The 16,592-nt window shown below is 40.4% G+C and overlaps 1 protein-coding gene across 3 annotated transcripts in view; it reads right to left on the bottom strand.

The window, feature by feature from the left end:
• The window catches only part of Vps54 (VPS54 subunit of GARP complex), an 84,037-nt gene that overhangs the window by 26,744 nt on the left and 40,701 nt on the right, over window positions 1-16,592 (bottom strand). For all 3 annotated transcript variants that reach the window (XM_075944442.1, XM_075944443.1, XM_075944441.1), the window contains 7 exons: window positions 15,923-16,049; window positions 14,922-15,029; window positions 9,896-9,951; window positions 7,038-7,134; window positions 5,527-5,864; window positions 1,229-1,358; window positions 299-480 (listed from right to left, as the gene is read on the bottom strand). In XM_075944442.1, coding sequence (XP_075800557.1) covers window positions 299-480; window positions 1,229-1,358; window positions 5,527-5,864; window positions 7,038-7,134; window positions 9,896-9,951; window positions 14,922-15,029; window positions 15,923-16,049 — 1,038 coding nt within the window. The remainder of the gene's footprint in view (window positions 1-298; window positions 481-1,228; window positions 1,359-5,526; window positions 5,865-7,037; window positions 7,135-9,895; window positions 9,952-14,921; window positions 15,030-15,922; window positions 16,050-16,592) is intronic.

Genomic DNA, 16,592 nt, shown 5'->3' with positions numbered 1-16,592 from the left:
TCCCTCCACCCATCATCTGTCTACTTGCTATGCTCAACCCACTCCTCCGTTTCTGTTTAGAACGGGGCAGAGCTCACATGGGTATCAATAAAGCATGGCATATCAAGTTGCAGTAAGACTAAGTACCTCCCCTTGTATTAAGGCTGGATAGAAATAAATATTTTAACTCCCTAAGAAAGCCAAGAAATGTGATCGCACTTCTACACTCTGAGGAATTCTGCCTGTCAACCAGCCACATTTCCCTTTTTAAATGTAACTGTTCTGTAAAGGGCAGGAAGAGCAGAATGGACACAGCTACCTGAGCTTGGTCCGCCTCTCTTCATGAAACCTGTTCACAAACTTATTGGCTTGGCTCTGAAGGGCCCCCAACAATGACGTGCTCTTCCTCCCACAGATCTGCTCAGTGTCCATAATGAATGTCTCCATTAATCTCGAGAGTGCTATGAACTCCGTGGAATTTAACTTTTCAAGGAAACCATCCTAAGTTTTAAAAATATCACATCATGACAAGAGTTAGTATAACACAAAATGTGTAGAGCTATAAAACTGACAGCTTAACAACTTTGATGTCATTTTTATTTTACTAATATGCTACTTATATCGTAATAGTTAGATTTATGATTAAATACAATTATTTAACTTTAACAGAAATTTTCTAATACTTTAGAAAACTAGAACATAAAAAGCTGAAGATGTCTAAAGTTGGTTGTCACTTTATAACACAGTAATTCAAATGAGTTCATGTTATCCTACATGGTTTTTTGGTTTGTTTTTTGTTTTTGACAGGGTTTCTCTGTAGCTTTGGAGCCTATCCTGGCCTTGAACTCAGAGATCCGCCTGCCTCAGCCTGAGTGTTAGATTAAAGGCGTGCACCACTACCACCTGGCTTCCTATATGCATTTTACAATTTTGGAATTCAATTCTATTGACACCTTATTTTTTGTTTTGTATATATGTAAAATAGCATATTAGACTCAAATTAAGGTGTTATATTTTTAAATAAAATTTAAAAAAACATTATTTTGAAAAGAATGGTTTAGTGGTTTTCCATTTATTTTATTTAATTATTTGACATTTCAGTAGTTCCCTAAAAGACCACAGCAATAATACCATCAACTTTTCAAGAGCTAAAGCTAGTAACTGTGACAGACCACAGGCAAAGACTATCTTGGATCTTTAAAGTCATACTTTGTGTAAACAGAAAATCTCCAAAACTATGAAAAAATACCTTTGCTCTCGACATAAGAAACTTGACAGCTCGATCGTGGCATATATCTGAAGCACTACACAATAATTCCTGGATGTTACTTGCTAATTTTCCTAGCTCCAAGTCAGTTAATCTCATGTCTTCACTGACTCTGAAAATGATAAAATGAGATTTAATCAGGCAACATGGCAAACCGTATTCTCCACAAGTGGTGTATTAAAGAAGACGACAAAGAACTCACATTTACGGGGAAAAAAATTCTGGACTATAGCAAATTTTTAGTAAGTTCTAATGGCGCCCAAGCTAGCATTCCCTAAGAATAGCTTTCTTTGCTATGGTAGCTCTAATGCTTAGCTCACACTCCGACTGGAAAGTATGCAGATACTAGAGCAGAAAAGCCATTGTTTTGGCTTAGATGTGAGGGGGCAGCTGTGGCAGGAGGGTGCAGGGGAGGACTGGGGGGAAGGGATGGTATTCTACAATAAGCGAGTTCTTTTGTAGAGGGAAGTTGCTACCCTGTCCAGTCCCACAGCTGTTCAGTCCAAAGAAACACACAGAGGCTTATATTAAAAACTGGCTGGCCTACTAGTCAGGCTTATTAACTAACTCTTCAAACTTAAATTAACCCCTATTCTTATCTCTGTTTAGCCATGTGACTTGGTACCTTATTCAGTGAGGAATTTTCATCTTGCTTCCTCTGTGTCTGGCTAGTGACTGCAGGCTGAGCCTTTCCTCTTTCCAGAATTCTCCTGTTCTGGTCGACCTGCCTCTACTTCCTGCCTGACTATTGGCCAATCAGCATTTTATTAAACTAGTTTGAGTGACAAATCTTTACAGGGCCCCACAGCATTCTTCCTTCCTAAGATTATAATTTACTTATTGGCTGAATATTTACTGAACTGAAGTGCTCAGCACTGTAAGGATAAATAGACTGCTGCCCTTGAGGAAGCTGTGTTAAACAGCTGTATTTATATTTTGAAGGGAAAAAGCAAGATTTCCCTCTTTTTAAATAAAGAAGCAAATTATAAAGGCTACAATTTAAGGCAACAGTTCAGTTTGGTGTCATCATAAGCCAAGTTAGTGTACAGTGTCATTCACAACACTTCTGTCTCAATAACACAGTTTCCAAAGATACTACTAAGAGGCTCTGTTTATATTACTTAGAAGCAACTTACTACTCCAACTGGGTTTAGATACTGAAGAAAATTATCATTTAGTACCCCTCAAAACTATACTACCACTACCCCTATTTACTAGTGCCTTAAACAATGCAGGGTCATAGCACTGAGGCGCTCTCAGAGCAGCCTTGCTCAGCTACACTGAGGCAGATGGACCTCAGTAGTTTACCTACCCACAGCTGCAAAAGTAAGACTAAAATCCAGAAGTCGTCTTTATTTCATTAAGCTTCCTCTGGTCTATCACTTTTGGCGGTGGAGGTGGGAGGGGTGGCTAGTACACAGATACTGTGGATGCAAATAGGGCCAGAGAGCAAGCTTTGGTCCTTCCTCAGGAGTCACTGACCTCGTGTATGAGACAAGCTCAGCAAGTAGGCTAGACAGGCTGGCTAGGGAGCTCCAGTGACTTGCATGTCTCTGCCTCCCCAGCTCTGGGATTTCAAGAACACACTACCACAACCAGCTTTTTTACCTGTGTTCTGGTATAAAACTCAAGTGCCTTTTACCTGACTACATTATCTCTCCAACACTCAAAACAATTATTTCTATATAGACAGTATGGTACTAATACCAACTCCAACAAAAATACTCACTTAAACTTAAAAGTTAAAATTTACTATTGAAATAAGGTCTTATCTTCTGCTAAAACTTCATGTAATGGAGTCACTGAGGAATTTAGACCTCTTGGCAATGTGCTACTAACTCACAAAAACATAGAAAATAGTAAATAAAAACAAGTTTTCAAATAATGCAATGGGATGATCAAAAGTATGAATTTTTAAAATCGTGTTTAATTAGCTCAGAAATGTGCCAGCCCGAAGTGTCTTCCCATGAGTATCTAAAGGCTTTCCCAATAAAGTCCTCAGCCTTTTTGCTTTATTTAGGAGAAAGCCATTTTGAGAAACTGCTCTCCTGACTACAGGCAATAGTAATTCTCCTTCACTCACGTGTTAGTTTTATTTTTTGGCTGTGCACTTACCATGATGTGAGGCCATTGTGTTCAGTAACTGTGTGCTGGTATGCATATATGCATATATGGGTGTATATATGTATGTGGCTACATTGTTTTTCCAATATATATTTGTTGCATGTACATCAAAGATATCAACAAGAGTTTAAGAGCTAAGTATTTAACTCAGTGGCAAGAGTTTCTGTTTGGTATGCATAAGACCCAGTATCAATCCATGGAACCACCGAAGGTGAGACAGTCACTATCACTAAAAATGGAAATAACCTCAATGAATGAATTTTACTTTGTGATGCTGTCATAAAATACAATTTTATACACAAATAAAAATAGATTCCCACTATAAGTAAATATCCCAAACATAATATTGAAGGAAAAGAAATCAGATAAACACAAACACAAAAATGTGATTCTAATATATATATATATACTAATATATATATATAGTATATATATATATACTAAAGTTTATATAAGTTTTTAGTATATATATATATATACTAAAGCAACAACCACACACACACAACATACATACACACAGATCACTAATGGTTTCAAGATGGAAATGGATTAGAGGAGGAGCAAGGGCAAGTACATTTTCCAGACAGCAGATGCTGCTCCATTTCTTGACCTACCCGGTGATCTATGCTTCCATTTTGGACTAACTATTTGAGCTCAACATTTATAATTTATAATCTGCCTACTTTCCCACATGTGCACTGTGCACCAATGTAAAAGTCTGAAACAAAACGAAGTAGGGAGAACCAGCCGCCTGCTCCTCCTGTTGCTGCCAGGGTGCTGACGAGATCATAAATGTTGCAACAGAAGGCACCTGAACGCAAACAAAGCTCCACAGTGAGGCAGGAGAGCTTCGCTCGCAGGGAAACATCTCCTAACTTTGAAATGTTTCAATAAATAAATAAATCATGTTATTATTTAAGATACAGAATTTTTGTTGCTGTTTTTTGAGACAGAGTCTCACTGTATCTTGCTTTGAGGACCAGACTGACTTTGAACTCACAGAAATTCACCTGCCTCTGCTGCCCCACTCCCACCAGGTGCTGGTGCATCATTATGTCCAGTAAGATACAGAATTTTAATACAGACTTTAATAGCAGTAATTATAAATAGTAAATATAAGGATATTAGCCTGAACACAGAAAAATATATATCCATTTACTAATGCAGTTCAATTACTGTTTTGGCAGAAGGAAAAGTGTAAGAAACTGACCTCAAATAAAATGTGAGCTCAGTGAGCTCTGGACCACAGCTGATTTATGTGTTAACTAAGTCTTGTTATTCTTAATAGTTAAAGCACTTACAGGTTTTGTTTTGTTTTGTATTTTTTGATTCCATATATTACAGGGACACCTGAAATACTTAAATTAAGACTGTGGTCTACAGATTAGATTGGAATAATTTATTCCCTCTACTGTTACAATCCACAGCTGGATTATTTAAAAGAATGTTCTGGTTTACCAACTACACACTCTAGTTTCTGGGCTACTGGGGCATCATGTCTGACTATTCACACAAAGGAAAAGAGGAGGGTGAAGAAGTAAAGAGAGGGAGACAGTAGAGTTTAGCGTATGGTACACTGTTGAGAACTGGGCATTTTAGACGAGTGATATGTTAGAGTGTTCATGCTATTATGGCAAACTTTCTGTAAACCTGAAATAATTTCAAAACACATTTTTACAAGTGATGTTTAAAAGACAATGTGATTTACTAGGAGACTCATGCCTTTGAAAACCAAATGTGTATGTTAAATGCACCTTTACTGGTATAAAATAGGAAAGCAGCAGGACAGAGAGAGTGAGCAGAGAAAAATTACCAGTGCAGTCCTGGACGTGGTTCCAGACACAGTGCTGTGTACTTTACATCAATCTCCTAAGCTTCCTGGGAATCAATTACCATTGCACTGAAATGAGGACGTCTTATTAAATAATTTAAGTTCCTCAACAGTCCTAAAGTCCTGCAATGTCTCCATTATCTCCAAGGTTCTCCTCCATACCTTTCTTCACATTTTCAATATAAAGTATATGTTTCATAAATTAACATAGTTTATCAAATTCCAAGACCAAAAGTACATTCGAAAACTAAATTCTCAATCTTACTGAAGCCATTAATAAAATGGCTCAAAGAGTCATCGTTCTCATGAAAGCCAGGATACTCACATAATATCTACGCCTCCCAGAGTAGCACACGCTGACGCCTGCTCCTTGCTGGATGAAGAATCAGTACACTCTGGTTCAGACACTGAATCACTGCTGCAGGGCTCGCTATTTGGAGATGTGTTTCTCTGAGAGGTAGTGTCAACTGTTGCAGGAGCTAGCTCACCCTCACCGAAAGCATCACTTATGAACAAGCCTTCGTGGGTCAAATAAGCCACCTCTGTGTCCAAGGAACTGTCCTTTGCAGGGCTTCTCTGCTGGGCAATCTCCTCCAATTCTCTAGTCCTTTGGTTTTTGTCAAGAACCGAGAGAACAACACTGTGAATGATATTCAATGTTGCCTACAAAAAGAATAGGACACATTTTAGAAAGATAAATTTAAATATCACAAAACTAAGATTTACAAGAGTTAATTATGTGGCCACAATTCTGAACATCTATGACCACTAATGAATCAAAGTCCTATAACAAATGTTACAGTTTTTAGTCAGTCTTGTGTTGCACAGTAACAGTAGTTTGTGAAGACCAACTGCACAGGAGGGGTGGTTCACTGCAGCTCAGAAAGCAGTGTGCAGTCTAACTCATTTCTTACAGAAATGTCCCCACAACACACTATGTATTTCACTACCTCTTGAACATGCTGTACCAGATATAACCTCTCCCAGAAACTTATCGGTAAGTATACAATAAGTTACAATAACAATAACCCCATGCCCTGTCCATCTCTTACATCAACATTCCCTTGCTGGTTGACTACTTTAACAGCCATCTCCTTTCTGTTTGAACAGAAAGACTGTTCTCAACCAACATTTTGTTCTCTACACAGAGTGCTCCTCCCCATGACCTTTGCACACTGCCCTTCCCATCACTTGGGTTCTGGCACAAATGGCAGCTTCCTCAAAGAGACTTTCCCTGACTCTCTACAACAGCTTTATCTCACTATGCAGCAGTGGCTGTTTTGTTATAAGTTTTTTGTTTTGTTTTGCTTGTTTAAAAACATTTATTATCATCTAAAATTATCCTTTATTTACTTAGGTCTCTTTCAACTACATTGTCAGATCCACCTCAATATTGTTATCCTAAACAATGGTATTTGATATGGAGGAAATACTCAATAGACACTGCAAGGTAGGTGAATGAAAAAGTTTATATAAATTAGAGTCTTCATAAACTATTAAGACAATAAGGGGCATTGACATTCATGGTTGCAGATCTCATTATATATTGGTTCCTCTCTCAAGCATTTGATTTCTTTTTGGGGGTAGACATGACTCTAAGGAAGCAGACTCCAAGTTCAACTCTCCAAAATCAGCAGAGGCCTAGTGACTCCAGTGACCATGAGGACACATCAAAGACAGACTAAGGGAAATGCAAGAAACTAAAACCCAGGCGTAATGACATCATTCTGTACATAAAGGCTGACCTGCATTCAAACACATTTCAGCTCTACGAGTTCTGTCCGGAAAGATGACTGAATTTCAGAGATATTCCAGGCAACTGATATGTAAGCTTACCTTCACTCTCTGTAGGAAAACTGTAAACTTAGAGAAAATATCCTTTAATAGATCAATCCACTGGGGAAAATTCAACATTCTCATTTGATCTGCAAGCCTACAAAAATTTAAACAGAAATAAATGTCTCTGGACCAATATGGTAACATCTATAAGATGAAGAGAAGGATACTAAATATTACATAAAAATAAAGTGTCTTTTATCTAGAGCCCTAACTAAAATCATAGATTCCTGAGCTAAAGAGGTCAATTACCAAACTCTGCCTGTTTAAACACCATTCTGATGGACTAGTACAATCAAGTACACTGGTAATTAGTCCTTATCATACCTCAATCCCATGTGAGAATGTGTTGTGACCTCTGAAGAAAAAAATCATAAACTTACATACTGACATTAGCTAAAAGTAAGGATCTCTTGTGGAATAATGACAGAAGGAAGTATAACAGAAGCACTTTTGCACCAGTTAGAAGTAGGGCACCCTGAAGGCATGGACTCTGGGCAGGATCGAAAGAGCTTGAAGCCCAGCTGTTTAATGCAACTGCTGGCTGCAGAGATCTGCCAAGTGACTGAGCCCTTCCCTGCCTACAGTTTTGTTTTGTGTTTTCATTTTAACCTGGAGAGAAAGTATATATCTTATACAATTATAAACATTAAAGACATTTATAGAACATACCATCAGCAACATAGAGTACATTTAAGAAATGATGTCAGCCAATATTACTTTGATAGTTGCTATCAATTAATAACTTCCAATATGAAACAGGTTAATACAAAACAGAATCCCCTAATGAGATTTTATAGAACTAAACAAACTTATTACTCTGTAATTCCAGTAAATGCTGCTATAGCCATGAGTTTATTCAAAAAAAAAAAAAAAGGTCCCTGCACTGGACACCAGAAAGCTCTCTATTTAAGTTGAGAAATTCTAAAATTCCTTACAGAGTGTCTCAACTACGGTTTTTATTGCTGTGAGAGAACACCACTACCACAAACTCAGAGAAGAAAAGAATTTAATAGCCAGGTGGTGGTGGCACACGTATTTAATCCCAGCACTCAGGAGGCAGAGGCAGATGGATCTCTGTGAGTTCGAGACCAGACTGGTCTACAGAGCTAGTTCCAGGACAGGTTCCAAAGCCATAGAGAAACCCTGTCTTGAAAAACCAAAAATAAATAAATAAATAAATAAAATAAAAAAATAAAAGAATTTATTAAGCTTACAAATCTCAGGTCACACTCTATAGCTAAGAGAACTTAGGTGGGGAACTCAGGCAGGGACCTGGAGGCCGGAAATGATGCAGAAGCCAAGGAGGAGTCCTGCTCAAAGGCTTGTTCTCTGTGGTTTGCTAGGTCTGCTTTCTTAAAGCACCAGGATCCCAACTGGCACAGGGATGGCAGCATCCCCAGTGAGCTGGGCCCTCTCACATTAGTCACTATGTAAGAAAATGTACTACAGAACTGCCAATAAGCCAACCTTATGGAACTGAGAGACCCTTTCCCCAAATGATTCTAACTTGTAACAAGTCGGCAAAAAACTAGCCTGCACAAGAGCAAGAAAACAAGTCACTGCTTCCTGAGTTTTCTAAAAGTGCCCATGACTTGTCTCCCAGTAGTTCCTCCTTGACAAGAGGTGCTCCAACCAATTTTGAAACAGATGTGCCAAGGGATAGTGTGCAAATGCAAATTGTAACACTCCACATTTCTATTCTATTCTGGTTTGACCCAGAACCTTAAAAACCATCCATATCAGCATTTGTATCTTTGACCAGGTAAGGTTTACATACGTAAATGAATGAGCAATTGAGTCATAAAATACTTATCACTATCCTCAAAAGATAGGCATTTCAAAATAAAAGCAAAAAAGTATGGACACAAGCAATCCAAAATTAAATACCCAAAGTCCTCAAAGCCTACTATAAGTTTGACTATAGAGCTAAGTGATTTAAACTTAATACTTGCTACCCCCACTATAATACATGATTTTCAATATCTCCCACTTTTGTATCAACCCTCTATTCCCCCTCTATACTCAACTCTGCCATGAAAAGTCAACCTGCAAGGACTGGCCAATGACAAGTCTTATAAAGACTAGAAAAAGCAAAGATAAAGCAGTCCACTTCTTATCTACAGCTTTATGCTTTTGTTATATTGCCCGTATTCAAAACAGGTAATACTAAATGGAAATATACTAAATAGAAAATTCCCAAAATACAGGAGTTTATCACCGTTGTGAGTAGTATGCTGATCGCTCCTCCCCTCCCCACTGTGAATTAAGACTCATCCCTTTGTTCAATGTATTCATGTTGCATATACTACCTGCCCAATAATAATGTGTCACAATCTCAGCTAACAGAGCAGCTATATAAGTATCAGTGCTTCTCTTCATGTATCCTTTATTACTTAACAGTAGGTCCAAAGCGAGAGCAAGGACCTAAAGAAGACAGGGCAGGAACATCTGCAGACAGACTAATGCCTGTGCTGTGCAGCAAGGCTAGAAAGACCTAAGAAAAGACACAGTATAGATGAGGCTCCTGCCTGTGTCACAGGCCTACACAGGAGCTCTAAATGCAGCTCCTGAGGACAAGGAGCTGTACCTAGCCCTCCCGTTCCCACCCCAAGATTCACCTCACGTGCTGTTTCCTCTACCCAAGGCTGCAGCTTTTGGTTAAGGACAGCACTATCTTTCCTCTGCATTTTGTTAACCGCTCATTTCTCTCTTACAAGTACTTCATTATCATGTATAACTTCTTACACCCTGACCCAAACCTCAGCCAACAATCAGTTCAGTCCTTTTAAAACGCTAATTCGCATGTCTCATCATCCCCATGACAAACACAAAGCTACACACGTGTTTATACTTACTTCACAACAACATCTGTGTCTATTTCTTCTATTTGTGAAACTTTATTAATCACACGCTGCAATTTAAGAAAAAAGAGCAATTTGGTCAATTGTTTCTAGAATTCCAACTACTTCATGTTTCACCTGTACATTAAAAAAGAACACGCTGGGTTGGGGAGCTCAGTCAGTAAGGGCTTGTCTAATTCCCAGAATCCATGTTAGAAAGCCGGTTGTGGCTGCACACCCTGCTACTGAAAAGCTGGGGGGCCAGGAACAGGCAGAGCCTTGGGGCTCACTGGCCAGCCAGGCTCCAGGTTTAACAAGAGATGGTCTCAGCACACAAGGTGGATGTCTCCTAAGGGTGCCAAAGTTGTCCTCTGACCTCCACATGTGCGCACACATGCATGGAAGATGCTCACACATATACATGTGAATTAAAAGCAAAAGAACTGTGCTGTAGAGTTGGCTCAGTCGTTAAAAGCACTGGATCCTCACCCAGGTTCAAGTCCTAGCACCCACTTGGAGGCTCATAACCAGTTCCAGGGGATCCAATACCTTCTTCTGGCTTCCTCAGACACCAGACATGTGCATAATGTACAGACATACAGGCAAGCAAAGCATTCCTATACATAAATATTTTTTATTTTTAATAAACAAAAACAAAAGAATTCCTTGACTACAATAGTCTTTTTTGTAAGTATAGTGTTAAGGGCCTCAATACAATAAATACCCACTCCAAGGAAACTCATACGAATTCTACAGCAAGTACAACACTTTCACACAGAGAGTGCTATCTGTTGAACTAGAACTCACTTAAAGAAACTGAACATTTAAAGAGCTTAGAATTCCATTCTGTGTCTAGTTAATACTCTTCCCAAGTCACTATCTTTAAAAGCTGATGTTTATTTTATGTATATCAATGTTTTCCTAAATGTCTGTCACATGCATGTAGTGCCTGCAGAGACCAGAAGAGGGTGCTAAAACCACTGAAACTGAAGTGAAATACAGTTGTGGGCCACCAAGAGGGTGTTCTTGAACCCTGATCCTGCAGCCAATGCTCTTAACTGCCAAGCGATCACTCCAGACACGAAAAGTTACTACTAATAGATTTCTAAAGTGTGATTCATTTTGTCTGTGTCAGAATCATACATGAAGTGTATATTATGTCTTTACCATTCATTTATGCAGCTATGAATAATTCATTCAGTTGCATTACAATACAGTATTTCATTGTATATATGCCATAATTCTGTTTATCAGTTCTATTTCTGAAGAAACAATTTAGAATGTTCCTTTATCTACATCGGCAAATGGTGCTGCCATATACATTCTATTGTACTGTGTTTGAATGAATTGACCTCAGTGTTCTGTTAGGTGAATACTTAAGAACAGAATTCTGTTTTGTAATGTATATATAGTTATCATTAATAAACACTGCCAACAATTTTCCACGATGGTTAGACCATTTAGAAAAAGTGTTTCATCCAGTGTTTAAGTAAAAGAAAAAGCAATTACAGGTTTTGTGTATTTTACATAAACACTGAAAACTTATATATGTACATTCAACCTAATGGTGATTAAGCCTAATAAACACATGTAAAATTAAGTTAAAACAATCAAAACAAAGAGTGGGGAAACTATACATGGTAGAGTAGGGATTTCAGATCTGTAGAAGAGTATTTGCCTAACATGTCCAACATAAAGCCTGGATTCAATCCCCAACAAAAGGGGTAAAATCTAAAAGATTTTAGACTGTTACTTTCTAAGCAGGGCAAAAGGAAGATAACACTTAAACACTTAGAGTGGGGACTATAAATTAGTAAAATGTTTTCAACAACAATGCAGTTTTATGTATTAAACAACTTAAAAAGTATTCTTCCCTCTCTACCAGCAATTCTGCTTTCAGACATCAGCCTAAGAAAAGCACCTTTTTGTTGTTTCTGTCTGTGTGCATGTCTGAGTGTATTTGTGTGATCTAGGCGTGTCTGCTGAGACCATCTCCGCTGTGCACGTGTGAGATCTAGGTGTGTCTGCTGAGACCATCTCCGCTGTGCACATGTGTGATCTAGGTGTGTCTGCTGAGACCATCTCCGCTGTGCACGTGTGTGATCTAGGTGTGTCTGCTGAGACCATCTCCGCTGTGCACGTGTGATCTAGGTGTGTCTGCTGAGACCATCTCCGCTGTGCACATGTGTGATCTAGGTGTGTCTGCTGAGACCATCTCCGCTGTGCACGTGTGATCTAGGTGTGTCTGCTGAGACCATCTCCACTGTGCACATGTGTGATCTAGGTGTGTCTGCTGAGACCATCTCCGCTGTGCACGTGTGTGATCTAGGTGTGTCTGCTGAGACCATCTCCGCTGTGCACGTGTGATCTAGGTGTGCCTGCTGAGACCATCTCCGCTGTGCACATGTGTGATCTAGGTGTGTCTGCTGAGACCATCTCCACTGTGCACATGTGTGATCTAGGTGTGTCTGCTGAGACCATCTCCGCTGTGCACATGTGTGATCTAGGTGTGTCTGCTGAGACCATCTCCGCTGTGCACATGTGTGATCTAGGTGTGTCTGCTGAGACCATCTCCGCTGTGCACATGTGAGATCTAGGTGTGTCTGCTGAGACCATCTCCGCTGTGCACGTGTGTGATCTAGGTGTGTCTGCTGAGACCATCTCCGCTGTGCACGTGTGAGATCTAGGTGTGTCTGCTGAGACCATCTCCGCTGTGCACGTGTGATCTAGGTGTGTCTGCTGAGACCATCTCCACTGTGCACATGTGTGATCTAGGTGTGTCTGCTGAGACCATCTACGCTGTGCACATGTGTGATCTAGGTGTGTCTGCTGAGACCATCTCCGCTGTGCACATGTGTGATCTAGGTGTGTCTGCTGAGACCATTTCCGCTGTGCACATGTGTGATCTAGGTGTGTCTGCTGAGACCATCTCCGCTGTGCATGTGTGATCTAGGTGTGCCTGCTGAGACCATCTCCGCTGTGCACGTGTGAGATCTAGGTGTGTCTGCTGAGACCATCTCCGCTGTGCACATGTGTGATCTAGGTGTGTCTGCTGAGACCATCTCCGCTGTGCACGTGTGTGATCTAGGTGTGTCTGCTGAGACCATCTCCACTGTGCACATGTGTGATCTAGGTGTGTCTTCTGAGACCATCTCCGCTGTGCACATGTGTGATCTAGGTGTGTCTGCTGAGACCATCTCCGCTGTGCACGTGTGATCTAGGTGTGTCTACTGAGACCATCTCCGCTGTGCACGTGTGATCTAGGTGTGTCTGCTGAGACCATCTCCACTGTGCACGTGTGTGATCTAGGTGTGTCTGCTGAGACCATCTCCGCTGTGCACGTGTGAGATCTAGGTGTGTCTGCTGAGACCATCTCCGCTGTGCACATGTGTGATCTAGGTGTGTCTGCTGAGACCATCTCCACTGTGCACATGTGTGATCTAGGTGTGTCTGCTGAGACCATTTCCGCTGTGCACATGTGTGATCTAGGTGTGTCTGCTGAGACCATCTCCGCTGTGCACGTGTGTGATCTAGGTGTGTCTGCTGAGACCATCTCCGCTGTGCACGTGTGTGATCTAGGTGTGTCTGCTGAGACCATCTCCGCTGTGCACATGTGTGATCTAGGTGTGTCTGCTGAGACCATCTCCGCTGTGCACGTGTGAGATCTAGGTGTGTCTGCTGAGACCATCTCCGCTGTGCACATGTGAGATCTAGGTGTGTCTGCTGAGACCATCTCCACTGTGCACATGTGTGATCTAGGTGTGTCTGCTGAGACCATCTCCGCTGTGACGTGTGATCTAGGTGTGTCTGATGAGACCATCTCCGCTGTGCACATGTGTGATCTAGGTGTGTCTGCTGAGACCATCTCCGCTGTGCACATGTGTGATCTAGGTGTGTCTGCTGAGACCATCTCCGCTGTGCACATGTGAGATCTAGGTGTGTCTGCTGAGACCATCTGCGCTGTGCATGTGTGATCTAGGTGTGCCTGCTGAGACCATTTCCGCTGTGCACGTGTGAGATCTAGGTGTGTCTGCTGAGACCATCTCCGCTGTGCACGTGTGAGATCTAGGTGTGTCTGCTGAGACCATCTCCGCTGCGCACGTGTGATCTAGGTGTGTCTGCTGAGACCATCTCCGCTGTGCACGTGTGAGATCTAGCTGTGTCTACTGAGACCATCTCCGCTGTGCACGTGTGTGATCTAGGTGTGTCTGCTGAGACCATCTCCGCTGTGCACGTGTGATCTAGGTGTGTCTGCTGAGACCATCTCCGCTGTGCACATGTGTGATCTAGGTGTGTCTGCTGAGACCATCTCCGCTGTGCACATGTGTGATCTAGGTGTGTCTGCTGAGACCATCTCCGCTGTGCACGTGTGATCTAGGTGTGTCTACTGAGACCATCTCCGCTGTTATCCTTTCACACACGGTCACTCGTTGGCCTGCAGCTCATCTATTGGATGGACTGGCTGGCCAGGCAGCCCCAGGCTCTTTTTGTCTCTGTCTCCCCAGAAATTTGGTTACAAGTGCACACTTGTGTGCAGTATTTTCAAAAAGGTTCTGAGGATCAAGGTAGGTTCTCTGGCTGTACCATCCTCTCAATCCCTTTAAAACAAACAAACAAAACTTAAATATTAAAGATAATTTATCCCCAAGAGGTCTGTCAGTTTTATTTATAGTATCAAATTCGAACCTTAAATATTCCACATTGAAAGAGAGACAAAACAGGTCTGACCAACAAGATGTCGGTTCAATTTACGGAACCATAGAACTGAAATCTCAGAAGGTTTGCAGAACAGTGTGAACAAATACTATGTGGTTCTAACATCTGTACAAAATCGTAAGAAACCAGAATATTCATACGTAGAAAATCCTTAATGCAGTGTTAAAACGTGGCTGGTAGGGTATGCTTCTCTTGTTTTTCCATGTATACAATTTTAAAGAAAATAATGACATATTACTACTATACTGTATATCTTACACATTACTAGGTGACATAAAAATACACTTCACAGGGTTTGATATGTCAAATAAAATATGTACAATACCTCTTTAATGATATTCTTTGCTGTAATAATCATTTCTTCACCATAGATTTCTAAAAAATTAAGTTTCCTTTGTTTCAAAAGTCCAAATACAAGAGATACTAATCTTTCCTATTAAAATAAAACAAAGATACATAATTTTACATTTGAAATTTAATTTAAACATAAAAGCATTTATCGAAAGGGTTGTGTCAGAGCCTCAGCTCTCTGCCCACACAGTGTGGTGTGCTCAGAAGGATGAGGCTCCCCCTCCCACAGCAATCTTGCCATCAGATTTTTGGAGTCCGTGATCTTCAACAGGTAATCCCTAGTCTACCACAATGGATGAAATGAAGCTGGCTGAAGGACAAACAATACTAACAGGTCTTCTGTCCTCATTTCTACAGTTAGAGAATAGCCACAAACACTTATAACCATTCCACAAGACTGGAGTGACAATCTGAACTCTGAGTGGGACGCCAGCCAATAATACACACACCTCTTTCAGTCACTATGAGTCAGGGTCTTTAGATTCTTTCTCCTTCCTGATGGTTCTAGGCAATGATCTGCACTGCAAATTACTAGTGAGTAAGGCCTGGGTATGATATATGTACAAATACATGCAAATCAAACATGTTCAAAATAGGTGATCAGTAAATTTGGATGATTACCATATTATCACATAACCATCACGTTTTACAGAAGATAAACCCCAATGAATACATGCCCACAGAATATAAATTAAGCCATTCATCCTGTATCTCTACTTTGAACTTGGTTTGTAACCTTTAAAGACCTCATTTCAACTCCTTTTTCTAAGTCGACCATGACACTATTCCACTCTCCCCTTCACAGGATACTAAGCATTTATGAAAGACACACGGCTAGCACAGGGCCTCAAAAGCCTGACGGACATGGAAATCTGAGGTAACTTTGCTCACTGTCACCTAGACAAATGGAATGTGTTATAAGCTGAAGCTGTGAAGGAAGCAAGGACAATTGGATTGCACAGTTCAGACACATACCTCTTCTAAAACGTGACATTCACCATCCAGTGGTCTATTTAAGTCACTATGAGAGTAAGTAGAAAATTCTGCAATCATCATTTTATCAATCAGCTTTTCTAATTCACAAAGCTGTGACCCCAAATGCCTATCAAAAGAAGAGAAAAACATTTTATATATATATACACACACAATATATCACTTAAAGCCATAAATTCACTCCACTTTCAGGAGAACAGACGAAGCTTTTCTGGCTGACAGTACTTACTCAACAACATTTTAGAACTGGAATCACAACTGTGCTGGCAAAAGTTCAAAGTACTAATCATACACACACAGAGACATGCAGGCATTCTCCAGGCAGACTGGGGCACTGCTGTAGCTAAGGAAGTGGAAGTCAGGCGTGGTGGCACACCTATCTCCCCAGCAGTCAGGAGGCTCCGGCAAGGGAACTGAGCAATACGTTGTATTATAATTAAAATTGTCCAGTATCATAATAACTTAAAACAGTAAAAACCATTATTTTTTAATTACAAAAACCAATAAACATACAAAATAATCATTGTAGGAATTAGGCATGAGTCAAAATTTCCACCTGAATAAATTACTCTTTAGGCTCAGAATAGGAATCAGGCTTGGTAGCTTTTATCAGATACACAGTACTTCTTTGTGGTAAAAAGAAATGCACATA

This window comes from Microtus pennsylvanicus, chromosome 12 (genome assembly GCF_037038515.1).
Source record: "Microtus pennsylvanicus isolate mMicPen1 chromosome 12, mMicPen1.hap1, whole genome shotgun sequence".
NCBI lineage: Eukaryota > Metazoa > Chordata > Mammalia > Rodentia > Cricetidae > Microtus > Microtus pennsylvanicus.
The sequence above is the reverse complement of the archived record's forward strand: the minus strand, read 5'-3'. Positions and strand labels throughout refer to the sequence as shown.